A 17277-nucleotide genomic window follows, 5' to 3' on the forward strand; every position below is an offset into this window, starting at 1 on the left:
GTTACAGAATATCTTATGTAATGAGTAAAGCTAAGTAAAGAAAATTTGTTTAAATAAATTGGCCTGTAACTGCTTAACCCTTTCGGCACTGGTGTCTTATCGAAAGGGCACAAACGTTTCTGATTGTGACGAAATTGACAAAGAAATTGAAGCAAATGTGTGGCATATCCTTATTACACCTGCGAAAACATAGGCAGGAGTTTTTTTAGATATTATCTTCTCCGGAAATCGGCAAAGCGGAAAGCAAGATGGCGGAAGAGACAACAATCGCCTTCCACTTTTTCGGCTGGTTGCACGTGTCTCGAGTGCGCTGCAACACTCTGCGCAAGAGTCCATGCTACTTGAAAAACTCGCCAATTCATTCGTCATCCAACATTTTGGTGATCACTCATGACAACGCGGAGAATATTACGCTCTGCAAATTCTACTAATAGTACCACTTTCATAGTTTCACACTGCGCCCCCCCCCCTCCGATTCCGTTTTTTCCTCCTTCTGCATTAAGTTTCGCATCAATATGGTGTGCTGAGGACTCTGTATTCGCATTTTTTGCTACATACTATCGAAGAGTAGCCGACTTCATCAGTGGACAAATTCTTGGACAGTAAGTCTTTACTAAGTTTTTTTTTATATTCCTTGTTCGGTTTCAAAACGAAGCTCACCACAATACTAGAGAGCTATTCACACTTTCTAACAAGCTACCTTAGATATTTTACGCCCCGTTTTATCCATGCTCAGCTATTAATGAAAAATGCCGCAAGACACATAGCTAGGCTCTCTTAATTTGGGATACCCATGTATTATGAATTGATAGCCGATCAATAAACAGTCACTGCTGACCGATAACTTGCCGATTGAGATAACGACCTGAATATAACCTTATGACCATTACTTAGCAAGTTTGAATTTTATTGGGACTATCATTACTGGTTGATATTCAAGAGCAATGAGACACGATACTGACAAAGCTTAGTAATGTCTTTGTATAAGAAACGTTTGGAAGGACGAGGATGTTAAGGTGTAAGCAAAAGCCGGACGCGCCGCTCCTAAGCATGCACATCGCATGCGCATAGATGCCACAATATATTTATTTCCGGTGCTTACGAATACTACCACATGTTGGCCAATCAAGAATGTATTTAACTTCCCCGATACACACCAACAGTTACATCCGTTAAAGTTTTTAGCCAATTATAACCAAGTTTTTAATAGCAGAGTCAAGATGGTTTCTACTTTCTATTAACTTGTTTCCCATGAAATAATTTAGGCAACGTATTATTGCGATGTTTCGTGAGATTCTTCATGAATGCGCAATGCATTTGCAAACGCGGGAGATGTACAAGCTCCCTTCAATAGCATACGCATTTGCGCATTTAGCGTTTTGTACTGCAAGACTTCTATAAGCGCGCTGCACTGCATTGACATCTCTATTTACTAATTGCATGTTGTACATTATTCACAGAATGAAACAAGTGCCGTGGTTGCAACACATGCGCTTTTCATCAGAAATCACTCCAATGCGCTCTCGCGTGAAGCGTCTCTGCATTAATTCAAACCAGTTTCGCATAGTAACGTGTTTTCCATCGCATGACGCAGAACGTCTACCCGACGTACCATTCAACCGACTGTTTCCCTCCTGGATACAAGGTCGTCGCCTTAACACTCACTATCGTTGGAAAGACCAGAGAACGAGGTTTTACGACGAGGAGGCCGTCAATGCTTTTTACATGTGGGAAAGTACAGTTGTAATTCCGACAGGCATCGTGCATGACCCATTCTTTTATGAGTACGGACCAGTCGCACTGAACTACGGTGGCCTTGGAATGGTAAGTCTTCATTTATTTTTTCATTAGGCTTCAAGCTTATTGTATTTCATTCAACTTTTCCTCCCTGTGGTACCAATCTGATATTATACCTTGAACGATTGAAATTGTGGTGTTTACTTTCAGATTATAAGTACATACAAAGTGTTTTCGACAGCCTGACAAGTTCTCAACACGAGCTCTATGTCGAGACCTGTAGTGTAGCGAAAGCTTTTCACGAAAGTAATGGTTCAACAATATTTACGTATTGTTTCGTGCCTTTATATGTTTGTGTTATATAAAGACATAAAAAACCACAAATATTTGGGAAGGGTGTCCACCCTTCCCCCAAAAATTAGGTGTAAATAGGCAGTTTCATACATTCTTTCAATAATGCCTTTTTTCTGGGATTTCTGGTGATATTGCTTTTGTTATAGGACAGTTCTTTATGGAAGCTTTTGATTCACTCTCTACTGCCTCAGAAAAATAGGGAAAATTGTAGATTACTTGTATTTTTCTCACTAAAGATTTCTATACGAAATTCGCAAATTCATTTTAGAAAGTTCTCTGTAAAGTGTACAACCTAGCTGAACATTTGTTTGGCTCTGTGCTGCGCATAGTTTCTAAAAGAAGTGCGTAAATTGGCAATAATGATACTTCGGCCTAGCTTGCCACGCCTTTGACACACTAAAGTGGTCGAAGAAAACAGAAGCAGAAAAAAAGCATACAATTGAGAAACCTAAATTGTTTTTCAGAATGAAGTTACCTCCCAGTATTTTCGTTTGTTTTTTTCGCGAAAAAATACTGTCGTAATTTTCAGCCAATAATCGAATTATTTGTGGTGTGGGAAATGCATACTAACTCAATTTCCTGCATAAGAAAGAGGAAGTGTAATCAGACAACATGGTTCCTAGTTCCTTTTGTCAGTAATTTATAACACACGATACATATCATTTTGATAATTAACTAAGCAAAAATGCAGAAATTTCTTTTCTTAGATGTGATCATTCGAGCAAATATAATTAGCGTCACTTTTTGGACTTATAACGCACACCTCATGCGGTGGTGTAAAACTATGGCACGACCTTGGCTGCTGTGTTGTCGTAGCAGCTGTAAAGAAGCATGCTATTAGACTGACAAAGTCTACACTAACCAAAACGTGCTGTTGGCAACTACCCGAATAAGTCTGACTTGTTCGGCCTGTAGGGTTGCGGGAAACGTACGGAGGGCGCGAATATGTGGCACATCGTCATACTTTGTGTCGTTCATAGCGCGATTAGTAGAGGAACTTCCTTTAGATCCATTTGAAATGTTCATAATTACGCCTCCTACCAACAGTTTACTTGGTCGTTGAGGCTTGAGATATTTTGGTGGCATTTGATTGTTGAAGTCGCATCTAAGAAGTTAGAAAACCTCTTATTCGGATGATTCTCGCATCTAAGCTTGTGCTACTGTTTTATTTCTATATTTGAAGCAGTTTATAGCAGGGACTCTGTTGAACGCTCCCAGGGAATCCACACGCCCACTGCGTATGCCCGTCCCATCTCCCCTCTTCAATTCTATGCTCCCCCTCTCTCTTTTCTAGGTTCTGAAGGCGGTGCAGTAACAACGCGAAGCCGCATCAAAATGCAAAATGTCGAGCAGTAGTAGATTCCGAGACGACAAGGCCATGCGAGTCGGCAGCAAAGACAGCGAACGCTTGAAGCAACAGCACCGACCCCGAATCAATGGCGAGGACTATTGGTTCAAGAGAGATTTTCTGGACCATGGTTTCGGCCACAGCTGCAGCGTGTGTGACCGGCATTGGTTCGAAACGAACCTCACCAAGGTCGGCAGCGTCCAGAACGAACAACACCGGAAGGTGGTCGCCGGCAGGCTGTGTTAGGAGTTCGGACCGGCGAGTAACAACAATGCCAACCACAGTGGATTTATGGTGTGCTCAACCTGCAAGGAGGCGTAAGTGTCGCGCAAGGAGCCCGTGATGAGCGTGACAACAGCTGCAGCTGCGCGGTGAAACCCTAGCATCAGGCCGAGGTGAATCCAGTCGAAAAATGGCTCATGGGGCCTACGACAAGCGCGACAGCTGTCAGTCACAGTCAGCCACAGTCTGTACAGGCAGTTCAGTCAGTTACATTAAATAGAGGCGGCTAAGAGTGTAGCAGTCGTCGATGTCGCTACCACTACTATGTGTATATCTCCTAACCTGAGTAATATGCCATTGTTTTCAGGTCACCGGTACCTGGGACCCACAAATCCACTGAACAGCGAAGATCCGGTGGACGAAAACGACGGCATAGCCAAGTCACACGACGCAGCCTACGAGTGAGCCACAAGTCACGACTACGTCTTTACGGCTGACCAGACATCTCCAGCTCTCTTCTTTAATGACTTCGGATGCACTAATAACTGACACTCTTCAATAGGTGCAGTCGGCCTGGAATCGAAGAATATTCTACAACCATACGTTTTGGTTTGCAGCCTCTACAAAATGCCAGTAAATAGACGGAAACGTGCACATAACGGGCAATCAGATACACTAGGCGCAAAGCGATGCCAGCCTTACTCAAGCACCAGCGACGCTGAAATGTCGGCGCAGATGCAATTGGAGGCTCCTGTCCGCCCAGGCGGAGCAGAAATCGGAGGTGATGGTGAAAGTTCCGCAGAACTGGTTCAACAGATTTGGCCCGTACTCACGACCACAGAGTGGTCACAGTGTTCCGTGACAGCGAAATACTCGCCACATGGGCCTATGCAATGCTAAAAACGAATTTAGTGTGTGACACCGAGCAAACGTTTCTAGGAGTTTTAATGAGCCTCTCTCACTTGCCAGTGAACCGGCCGTATCTCTACACTCATCGCGGCACCTACCTTAACTTACCATCTCACACAAGAGCTCTCAGTTGCACTGTCAAGGCTACTTCTCATGATCTACCCCCCCTAGGAAGGCTGACTCTAAGGTTGTCCAACCTGTCAACTCTCACATGCTTGTTTGTGGTCTTAGCTCCGTCGAGTTTAAGCACCCCTTGGAGACAGGCATGCGCAGCGTTCGGAAAGGTGAGACAAACAGCCCGATGAAACTGCAGTCTTTCGCATCATGTCAGGAGAAAGTACACGCCGATTTGGCTAAGAGCTGCTGGGGTCTTAAAATCACACCGGGAAACGAGGATTAAGATGGCGGTGACAAAAAAGCATACCTGTGTGCATGGTTGGGCTGCGACACGACTTTGCCTACGACTTTATTCACATTGACAAGACTAGTCCACGTTTGACCAAGTTTGTAAACCAGTTTCCTTTGAAAGGTCACGTGGGCACAGCTTTAGTCGACTATGAGTGCCAGTTCGGAGGTGACGCGTGGCTAAAGATGGGTCCTACTTACAACGCGGGGAATGAGTTGCTAACTGGAACACAGCTTGGCCTGCCTACTGATGTATCCTACACTACCAGTAACCTGTCAAACTATGAATCGTACCAGCAAAAGCCAAATCTGAACGTCACCATGTGACTTCGAGCCGAAGATATGCACGTGTGCACACGCACCACGTGAAAAATTTGGACCCAATGAAAAATACATACTTCACCGTGGTTTAAAATAATGACACACTCCACTAGTCAACCGAATTTGAGCTGCGGCATGTTGGCGGTAAGCAAGTTGAACAAAGATCATCCCGGCAGTACCGAAACTTTCTAGTCATTGCCGCCTTCTTTTTTAATTGGCAGAGAATTGGTGGTTCATTATGACGTGTACACCATAGTAGCCGACAGCGCCGCTCTGCCGTCAAGCGTGGAGCCATACTTTTGTCACACCAATGAGAACACCAAAGCAAGTCACAACAGCCTCATACGTCACGGAGGTCCAGTAAACCTTGCTCGCACCAAAACCGATGTGACAAAACACAAATAAGGCAGAGCACCGAAAATTCGCGTAGGCGTAAGCAGCATACAGCGGTCTCAAGAAGCCAACGCTCGGTGTCTTTTTCTCTACTGTAAAAGCAAGATGAAAGATTTTTGTTTGAATTTTTATCACTACTGGATCGTCGCTGTCGTCGTCGTCGAAGACAAAGAAGGAATATATATATATATATATATATATATATATATATATATATATATATATATATATATATATATATATATATATATATATATATATATATATATATATATATACTTTCTCTGAGTGGAGCTACAAAGACAACGACATACAAGAAAAAATATGGAGTGACCCAGACTTTCTTGCTTTGCATTGCAATAAGTTAGACTTGAATAAGTAGCTGGTGGACCCAGTCTTCCGGTTTATTCACCTGGACGACAAGCGCCTTCAAGGAGTCATCCAAGTGTTTAATGATGAGTTGTGTTCGTACTCTACCCTCGATTTCATTGAAATGTACAAGAACACGCAGCCACTCCTTTACGCCCCACAAGGCAACCTCGCCACCTTTTACACGGATGTTCCCGCGTAGTTTCATGCTATGATGCAACTTGTCAACTTTAAGTTTAACGGCATTCACGAGGAAGTGTCGGTATTTGTAAACAACTTACATGGAAATCATGTCCTCTCCGCGTGCAGGCAAAAATTTTTTTGATCCTGTTCTTTCAATTTACATTAACTGCGGTATCATCCGTAACTTCAACTGCTACACTACCTTTCCACTACAGGGCACCATGGGCCGGCGCATCCTTGTATAGAACAAACTAAACTGTGAGTCATCTGCTTTTGATACTGTCCAAAGTATTTTTGGTGCAGACGTAGACTCGGTGGCTGTCAAGTACAGTGCTGACCAGACCATTTCTAGGACACCCGTAATTGTGCTCTCAAACAACGAGGTGTTCCTAGATGACCAGGCCTTCAACCACCACATGTGGCGCTAGAAGTGGCGGGCGCGTCCTCCACTGAAAAACTAGAAGCAAATTCACCCGAGGGCACTCGTGCTCCTTTTTGATACGTTTGTCCTGGAAGTAACATACGTCAGCACGCGTCAACTTGATCAATCGGAAGTTTTTGAAACTAACATACTGAGTACTTGGTCAATGTTTTGAATTTTCCGACTACATAGACAACGACAAGCGCGACAGCTGTAGTTAAGTCAGTCAGTTCAGTCAGCCAGTCACAGTCAGTCAGACCGACAAGCGTGAAATCTCTCAGTCACAGTGAGTCACAGTCACTCAGTCCGACAAGCGCGAGAGCTGTCGTTAGTTTCAAATCACTCAGTCAAAGTCACTCAGTCATCCAGTCACATTCAGTCACTCAGTCACTCAGTCAGTAAAAGTCAGTCAGTTCAGTCAGTCAGTTGAGTCAGTCAGACGGGCAATACAGTATAAAGGTCGACTCGTCAATGTGTCCATCGTAGCGCAGGAACGCCTGCAATGTCTCCCCACAAATGTCCGCGATGGTGCAGCCATCGACGTCGACATCACATGAAGATACGCCAGTAAGGCTTCTTACAGGTGCGTTTTCACCACGTAGAAAAAACTGTCAAGCATTTTCCCGAGGACGAACATGGTTAAGTGCGAATGCACGGGGTGATGCTATGAGGGGGAATAAAGTTAAAATCCGTTGGGATTAGCCAGTGAGTTAACGTAAAGTCCCCCGTGTGATCACATTGCAATTCCCAGGAACCACTGGAACCTCTCGGGAAATCTTGGTGAGTTTGCACGTATGTCAGAGTAAATTCACACTATAATGATGTTTATGTCTACGGCCCACTTCGCCCATTTGCGCTCGGCATCACGCGCCCTTCGCCGCGCTGCCTTGTCTTCCACCGGCGCGACATCTTCAACGACGAGTGCAATGCTCGCATTCGATTGCGTTGTACTTGTTATGGAGGTATCACAGTCGAGGTTGATGCCTGCGATGGATTCATACCTATGACGACTTGCCGATCTCGGGCAAGACGTGGCTGCACGGGCGCGCGCAGCCACGGAGCGGAGGTCGGAGCACGCGCAATCACGTGGTGTGTGACGTCGCAGTGCCGTTGCTACAGATGCTCCGCTCCACTCCTCGCGCTGTTGCTATGGGAGAGGAGGAGGCGCACCGCGGATGGTGGATTCAGGGTTGTTTATAAAGTGGATTCGCTTTTAAAGCGTCTGTTTTGTTATGCATTTTCGATACACTTTTCTTCATCCTCTCAATAAATTCTCCATCTGCCGCTCATACTAACCATCTGGCCGCTGCTTCTCATCCACATATCCACCTTCAGCGCAACATGGCATAATTTTTTGTACATATTTATCACGTTTGAATGAAATATACAGTATGACGTACAAACAAAAGTAACCAAATAAAATGTGATATGCATACTATAATCCCATGGCAAGCTGACAGCATCTCGGAGAAGGCGAAGAAGTTTTATCGCAGCTGCTCCACGTGTTCGAGCCAGCACAGGAGAAGACGATGCCAGCAAGAAGGACTGCGTCTCTGGACGTCCATGTCAGAGCAGGGATAAATAAACTACGTAGGAAACCAAACGCCGCACTTCTTTCTACAAGTGGTCACCCGGACTTCGAGCGTCACCGCGCACCTACTCGACCTTTTGACAACGCACTTAACATCATAGCCAACTCTGCTTGTTCAGCCCTGTTCATTTCGGCTGACCATGGACACCACACCCAACAGCGACGCCACGCCGAGTCCCACGGTACCTGACGCTGTCGTCGCTACCCTAAGGCTTGCGGAGTTTTGGCAGGTGGACTCTGAACTCTGGTTTATCAGCGTCGAGCCACTCTTCCGACGACACCGGGTAACGTCGCAACAGCGAGGTACAATTACGTCATCGGTGCTTTACCACATGTTGTGATCGCCATCGTAAAAAATATTCTGCGTTCTCCACCTCTTGACAATCCATAGGACATCCTTAAAGAAGGGCTCATACGCCGGACAACTGAGTCGGAACAGCGTAGGCTGCAGCAGCTGCTCACCTCGGAAGAATTCAGTGACCGAACGCCTACCGTGCTTCGGCGTCGCATGCGACACTTGATTGGGGACCACTCTGCCGCATTGGATGCATCCATTGTACGTGAACTCTTCTTACAGCGACTGACACATCAGGTGCGGATAATTTTGAGCGTATCGGCTACAGAAACACTCGAATCACTAGCGAGGATGGCGGACAAGATTATGAATATTGGTGCGCCGTCCATATCTGCGATCGAGAGACCATGGGAATCTACCCTCTCTGCACCAGTTCGCGACGACTGCTTGGACCACCTTCTTCAAGTTAAAGAAGAGGTCAAGCACAAGGTCACAGAACTGAGCATGCTCAAGGTAGACCACCGCCACAACGCGTCACGACAACGATGCCAAAGCCGCAAAAGATCACAAAGTCTGCATCTCGGCGTCTGCTGGTACCACAACCAATACAGAGCTCGAGCTCGTCAGTGCAAACAGCCATGCCAGTTAGCGGGAAACGCACGGGCCACGCACTGACGGCGGCCAGTGTTTCAGACCCGACTTACAGCCGCCTATTCCACGTCACGGACCACGTCTCAAAAGTCCGCTACTTCATTGACCAGGTGTGAATTGTGTGCTGTTCCTCCTTCGTTGGAGGACCGCCGACGACGCCAGACCTCGCCGCCAGTCACCGCGGTCAATGGTTCAACCATACGAACCTACGGACACAGGTTCGTTACGCTTGACATCGGCCTTAGACGCACGTTTCGGTGGATCTTCCTAATCGCTGGCGTGCGTGTACCCATCATCAGAGCGGTTTTTCTTTAGCGTTTTAAGCTTGCAGTAGACCTACGACATAGCCGTCTCAGGCATTTTGATACCCTCGTCACAGTTCAAGGCATGACATCAAATTCGCCACCCTTGCGTCTCGTGCAAGCTTATGCCAAAGTCTCCACGCCGTGGTCTACGTTTCTGCAAGAATTTTCCGACCTCTTTCGTGCTTTATCTCTTAAACACCCGATACGCTAAAATGTCACTCATCACATAGTGACAGTAAGAGCGCCCGTGTTTGCACGTGCTCGTCGTCTCGCTCCTGACCGCTACAAGATTGCACGCCAAGAATGCGAGCTCATGCTTGAACTCGGATACGTCCGCTCCTCTTCCGGTGCCTGGTCGTAACCGCTACACATGGTTCCCAAGCCCTCACGAGACTGGAGACCACGCGGCGACTACCGCGCCCTCAACAAAGTGACGGCACCGTACCACTATCCGATACCTCACATCCAGAACTTTACGGCGTTGCTGCATGGTTCAACGGCATTCAGCAAAATTGACTTAATAAAAGCATAATACCAACTACCTGTCGAGCCTTGCGACGTATCGAAGACTGCCATAATAACACCTTTGGCACGTTTGAATACACGCGTATGCCCTTCGGTCTACGAAACGCAGCCAAACCTTTCAACAGTTCGTGGACCAGGTACTTCGTGGTTTGAACTTTCGCTTCGCGTACATTGATGACATACTTGTCATCAGCACCACTGCAGAAGATCATGAACTTCTCCTGCATTAGGTTTTCACACGACTCCGCAAACATGGACTACTCGTCGACGGACCAAAGAGCTAGTTCGGCGTTCCCTTACTGAACTTTCTCGGCTATCACGTGGTTTCGCGTGGATCTCTCCACCGGCCGCGCGTGTTTAAGCTATATTGCAGTTTCCACGACCAATAAATACGAAGAAACGTGAATTCCTCGGACTATTACCGTTGGTTTATTTCTGAATGCGCTGCCGCCTTGCCACCACTGCACGCACTTCTATCCGGTTAAACATTCCATCTTCTGGACGGGTGATGCAGAAACAGCTTTCAGTTCCATCAAGGAAGCTATGGCTCACGCAACGCCCCTCGCGCATCCAAAGAGCGACGCCATCACGTCACTCACAATGGACGCCTCGGACGTCGCCATAGGAGCAGTCTTGCAGCAGTTGGTCATCGGAGTTTGGCAGCCGGTCGCTTTTTTCTCACGGAAGCTCTCACAGACCGAGTGTCGTTATAGTACATTCGGTCGCGAACTGCTCCTGGCCAATTCGGCTGTGAAGAACTTTCGACACATTCTAGAAGGTCGGCTGTTACATATCCTCACCGACCACAAGCCGCTTACGGGTCAATCGACTGCTACCAACTCTGCTCACACCCCAGTTGAGATCCGCCAGCTTGCCTATAAATCGGAGTTCACAATTGATATCCGGCATATCAGTGGCAAAGACAACCCCGTTGCTGACGCGTTTTCCAGATTAGAAATCAACGCAACTAGGAATGACCACCCGCCAGTTGATTTAGCAGCCAGGGTTACTGCACAACAGGACGACAGCGAACATCAGGTGTTGCAACTCCAAGAGAATTTCCTCAAAATCGAAGATGTCCAACTTCCGGGCTGCGAGATTTCTCTCCTTTGCGACCCCTCTACCGGTTCTCCTGGCCCTTACGTCCAGGACCATTTCGCCGCAGAGTTTTCGAAGCTATGCATTCCTTGTCGCACCACGGCATACGTGCGACTCAGCGCCTCATCACAGGGTGACAACTATGGCCACGAATGAACATCGACGTCCGCCGACAGACACGTGCTGGTCTCAAATGCCAGCTAACCAAAGTCCACAGCTACACAGTCAGCCCACTGGGTGCCTTGATGCCTCCTGACTCGCGTTTCAGTCACGTGCACCTGAACCTCGTAGGCCTTTTGCCCCCATCGCAAAACAGCCGGTATATGCTAACCTGTGTAGAATGGTTCACGCGGTGGCCAGAGCCACTACCTCTGACCGACATCACGGCAGAGTCAGTGACCCGCGGACTCATCACGGTGTGGATAAACTGCTACGGAGTTCCCGAGACCATTACGACGAATCGAGGTCGTCAATTTGACTATGCGCTCTTCCGCACCTTGTCCCGAATGCTTAGTGTCAAACACATCAGGACGACGACCTTTTACCCAATGTCGAATGACATGGTTGAGCAAATTCAGTGCCAACTCTAATCTTCGCTCATGGCTTCGCAATCGTTGATACCCTAGAAAAAGCGACTACCATTCGTCCTCCTCGCCCTGCACAGCACGACACGTACGGTGTCGCTCTGCTCCTCAGCTGAGCTCGTACTTGGCACTTCCCTAAGGCTTCCTGGACAGTTTTTTGACACGTCACCGGTATCACCATTCGACGTAGCTGATTATGCCAGTCGCGTCAGGAATGCCATGAGAGATGTGTCACCTATTCCTGCACGTCACCACTCACGCCGAAGTTTCATGAGTCATGCGCTCTGCGACTGCACCCCTGTCTTCGTACGACATAACGCAATTAGACCACCACTGCGACCTCTTTACGACGGACCCCTTAAGGTCGTCAAGCGTGGCCCGAAGCCTTTCGTTCTGTTGCTTAATGAACGCGAAGACAGTTTCTGCATTGACCGCATAAAGCCGGCTTTTCTCGACACTGGGGCCATTCTTGAAGACTACAAACCATCCACGATAACCAGACAAACGCGCTTCGCAATAGCAGAACCTACAACCTGCTCACAGGGTTCGCTCTTTCGCGCACGGGCGACCTCGCTAGAGGGGGGCGGGGCGGGGCTTTGGCAAACCGTCAGCGTCTCGGAGAAGATAAAGAAGTTGTGCTGCAGCTGCTCCGCGTACTCGAGCCAGCACGAGAGAAGACGACGCCAGCAAGAACGTTAGTGTCTGTGGACGTCCATGCCAGAGCAGGCATAAATAAATGATGTAGCAAACCAAACACCGCACGTCTTCCTACAACTCTGTAGCGTAGAGCTAGTGGTGGCCAGCCGGCTAATGAAAAAGATGACGAGCGCCGGTGACTCGTGCGCTCACAGAGCTAGAACGTTCGATACTTCTAGCTGGCTGAACACCACGGCCGCTGCTCTACCTCGGAAGCTCGCTTCCTTCTGTACGTCTCGTAATTTCATTTAACCTTCGACGATGGCACTTCTACGTCGGAGGCCGTCACGTCGCTACAAATGGTGACCATGGACACACGAACAAGCGACCGGAGTTGCACTACTGCCACCAAGCTCCGCGGCCATGTTCCAGTCAGCGCAAGAGTGGCCGCCCCAATTCGACCCGCCACTCCCGACATTACGGACCTGACACCTGGAGTCGTTGCTCGAGCAGTTTGCGGTGGCATTGTATCACAACGAAATTTGGATCCAAGAGTTCATGCACGAGGTGTTAGAATACCATCTTCCACATAACCTCAAACGACACGTTACGTATTTCCCCTGGAGCCCTCTCCCGTACGATGAGTTGCGAGATGCCGTCCTCAAGTTTCACGGCCTCAAACGTGCTCCTCCTCCCACTAGTGGCACAACGGCATCTGGCTCATTACTTTTCAGGACGGCTCCCGAACCACAGCCACTCCAAACACTTTCTCTACCGACATCAACTGGCCACACAAGTAACAGATACCAGCCTTCCACATTAATCGACCTGGTGTTCGATAAACCCACGACCCCGGAGTTCCGCATTCTGCCTCCGGTTTGCCGGTTATGCCAACAAAGGCATGACCACTTCTCACCGTCGCAGATTCGACACCGGCTGCTGCCCCGTGCACCATCACATTCGCTGTGGTAACCTGGTCGGCTGAACTGTCTGTCCCGGGCAATTCGACAACCTCAGCTGGGCCAGCTGACCTTCTTGCATACTCCCCGCCTGTCCCGGCACCTGTGCAGGCCCGCGACATCACTCACAATATAAACCCAGAGCCCGCTGTGACACTGCACGCAGTTTCCCCGGCACAACGGTGCCTGCTGCTCAAAACCTCGTGGACTGCCGGCACCTACTAGCATCATCCTCAATGTATTCCACAGAAGTTCAAGCCCGTGAGCATGTACGGCTGAACGTGCATGATTCTGCGACGATGTCAGGAAATCCCTAGGACCGCACGCCTGGCTCACTGAAGGTGGAGCACACCGTGCATGCCCCAACAGTAGCGCAAGTAATCCTTCCGCCCACCACTCCGTACGCGTGCTCGAGCATTTCAACGTCGTCGACGGTCCTTGACAACTCTGAAGCCAAAGACCCGCCGTTCAATCTCGCGCCACCCAACATCGGCTCTCGCTCGAACAACGTGATGACTCATCGGCGTACTACTACGCGTTACACGTCGTCAAAGGCCGGAAAAACCTATCTATCAGTGCCCTCTGAGCCTGCTCGTCACCACGCTAAGCCATGTCGCGCTTCGTCGGTCCAAAGCGCACGACTTCTAACTTGTCTACACCCTACTCAGCAGAGCAGGCGGTACCCACAGCTGGTAATTAATGTGCCACCGGAAGTGACGGTACCAGCACCGTCAACACGCTACCAGGGTTTACCGCACTCCCTATCGACGTTCCCACCAGCACTAGCAAGGACGCACAACTAGACCCACTGGACTGACCGTACTACGCGCATGCTACAATCCATATTTTAAGTATCAGTGCCCGAGTGCGCGCGACAACCGACCACACCGAAACGGTCCGAGTGTGATCTCGGCCCTTGGCCATTTTTCACCTTGTCGTTGGTAAATGCCAAATGGGTCCCTTCACCCCAACTTTCACCCGTTCCTTCCAACAGCGTACCTGCGTCGCCACCCTCGTCCGCTGCGCAATTCCCAGTGTCGCCCGCCAGAAACCCACTGATTTCCGATAGTCCCTCCCGTTGACGACCTGGACTGCTCACGGACCCTTCGATTCGCGGCCCGGACACTCTTGTACATTTTGTCCATTTTTTTATCACTTAACACGCTAGGCGGGGAGCCCTTGTAGCGCAGTGCTAGTGGCGGCCAGCAGGCTAATGAAAAAAATGACGAGCGCTGGTGGCTCGTGGCACGCGGAGCTAGGATGTTTGATGCTTCTAGCTGGTTGAACGCCACCGCCTCTGTTCTACTTCGACAGCTCGCTTCCTCCTGTACGTCTCGTCATTTCACTTAACCTGCGATGGTGGCACGTCTACGTCGGACGCCTCCACGGTACTACAACTCTTTTTAATGTTGCAGATTCAGTCAATTTCTATTGCCCCAAAACAAAGCAATGCAATGGTAGCACTAGACATCAATTCCTTATTGTCGACTAAAACAGCAAGACCTTCGAGAAATTTCATCTGGAAAAAGTCAATAACAATCTAAATATAATTCTTTTTTTTTCTTCTCTGTTTCTTGGCCCATCCTAGGGTAGGGCTGAAAATGTCATAACATAGACCAAGGTTGGGTTTTTTTTTCAAGTTTATCACTTTGTTTTAGTGCACATGCGCCGCCTACAGACAAATATCAAAATTTTCGGTAATAACATGCTTCGTGTAGATTTCCATCAAAATATTTGATGCATTCGATCTACATCCTCTTTTTGTAAACAAATTCCAGCAGATGGTGCAATTTACTGAATGTACTCACACCTTAAAAAGTGAAAAATAGCTGTTGCAGGAAAGTATAAAACAAAACTCACGGTACTCAGTAATACGAAAAACGCTTTTGTTGAAGCAATGCATGAGACAATCTATTTGTAGCGAGGTTTCTTGGTGCCTACTTTGCCACCATATTTGTGAAGTTCAAGTGGCACTGTCAAAAATCATTGGTAATAAAAGTAGTATGGAAAATAACTGAACAAACTTATTTTTTAACGTGTGTAGTTCTTTCTCATTTTGTAAGGGAAATTGAGTTTGGGCGAGTGCTAAGGTTGACACAGTTGTTGTTGGATGACCCATGCTTAACACTTAAGAGAGTTTATATATATTTGTGCTACGATATGATATAGAAATGTTCCAAGGTGTGGCGGCGAAATATAAATGACGTCCCTCATGGTGCTCCTTATGGTGCGTGCGCTTAGGTTCGATGTAGAGAACGACGTAACTAATAGAGAAGTTAATGGTGACCGGTACTCGCAGTGAACAGTTTTTCCCTTTGCCTAGCCTTTTCTTTTTTTCACTGTAAGAGTAGTTGAACCCCTGTAGACGGCTAGTTGTTGTTCAATACATTGTGAAAGGTTACTTAGTTGGTAGTATTGTCTAGATTAAATCAGCGACGCACTAACCATTGCATTCAGTGATATTATATTACTAACCAAGAGCCTATTTCACTAAGTTGCATTTTACTTCATTAGCTATCCACGAGGTTGGCGCTTTGTCCAACATGTAAATCGTTGATATTTAGTTTCTGATTATACCATCCTTTTTTGTTTCTCGGTGAAATAGATCTTTAGCTTTTACATTAGCGTGGTTGTCTACGATATCCCGGCATATCAATGCACTTACACCTGAAGTTGCGGCTTCTGTTGTCGCTAAGAGCGATAGGGAACAAATCGCGTTTTGTTTCAGCGTGTTCTGTATTCACAACACAAGTCTGAAAGTCAATCTCCAAGACGAGGACTCATGTGTGATCGGGTTACTTTATGCGCAGAGAGAGCGCTCTTTGGTTTGAGGAGCACATATTAGTTTTGTTGTTTTACAGAGGGCAGATACTCGAAAATACTTTTACAATGATTGTAGATCCATTGCTATAGCGATCAATCATTGGTGCATTGGGCAAAAATTCAACTCTTTATTACCCCTGGCTTGGTATTGCAGGTAATAGGCCACGAGCTCATGCACGCATTTGACGTAACAAACGTGGGAGATGCGTTGTCGAAATCAGAGGAGATGAAAAGAGAATATACTAAGAGGGCTTTTTGCTTGAGGAGATCACATAGATCGGTTGTAAGTATGAACCCTCCTTCTTTTGTTCTTTACACGCAAGTGCACTCACGCTGTGTTTCAACTCTTACAAAGCATGATTTTAAGACAGAGAAAAAAATGGATTGGAAGCAAACGAAGCTCACATTGTTTCCAATACACTTGGCTAGCCACCACTAATTTTATGCTCCTAATGTTCAATGAATTAGTCCTAATTATACTCCAATACACAAGTACTTACAAAAAGTTTAATATTATGACAGCATCTTAAAATACGTCTCATTGCACTATTTCGAGAAAAGAGCTACACATGCTGTTCTGCAACAGTAACTCATTACTACACTTCGAAATTCCATGAGGCCCTCTTGGAAATTGTTCTTTTTATACGTTTGTTTCTCGCTACGCACAGAACTGTAGCACTCATTGGTGACTCATTTTTGGCTTATAACATTGCCCAATTTTGGCTAATGTCCACATATTGCAACATTCTCGCAACATTAGGAGCAACATCGCCATCAACTGACGAAACATTTTTAAAAGCTTCTGCAGTATCTTGGCAACCTTTATGTAACATTACTGCAGCGTGCCTCGATACTGATGCTATGTTTCTGCAATGCCGCTGGGAAGTTCCTGCAACAGATGGGCAGCATTACTGCAAATAAAGTGTAGAATGTGGCAACGTTGGCACACTATGACATTGTTTACTTTGTGACGTTGTGTACTGTGACAATGTGTGACATTATGACAACACTGTGTAGTTGAGTATCAACAACATTGAGCAACTTTTGAAGAACATATTGTTACGGTGCTACAAATAGTAACAAGGCAGCCACTATGCGTGCGCAACATTTGGGTAACCTTTCAGCCACTTAGCCACAACAGATTTCAT

General features: G+C 47.2%; 1 protein-coding gene across 1 annotated transcript in view; it reads left to right on the forward strand.

The window, feature by feature from the left end:
• Positions 1-16391, forward strand: part of LOC142803347 (uncharacterized) — a 28749-nt gene extending 12358 nt beyond the window's left edge. The window contains exons 4-5 of the mRNA XM_075888464.1: positions 1595-1824; positions 16284-16391. Of these exons, the coding sequence (XP_075744579.1) occupies positions 1595-1596 (2 nt within the window). The 3' untranslated portion in view covers positions 1597-1824; positions 16284-16391. The remainder of the gene's footprint in view (positions 1-1594; positions 1825-16283) is intronic.
• Positions 16392-17277: the final 886 nt, after the last annotated feature.

The sequence above is a fragment of the Rhipicephalus microplus genome, chromosome 3, assembly GCF_043290135.1.
Source record: "Rhipicephalus microplus isolate Deutch F79 chromosome 3, USDA_Rmic, whole genome shotgun sequence".
Lineage (NCBI taxonomy): Eukaryota > Metazoa > Arthropoda > Arachnida > Ixodida > Ixodidae > Rhipicephalus > Rhipicephalus microplus.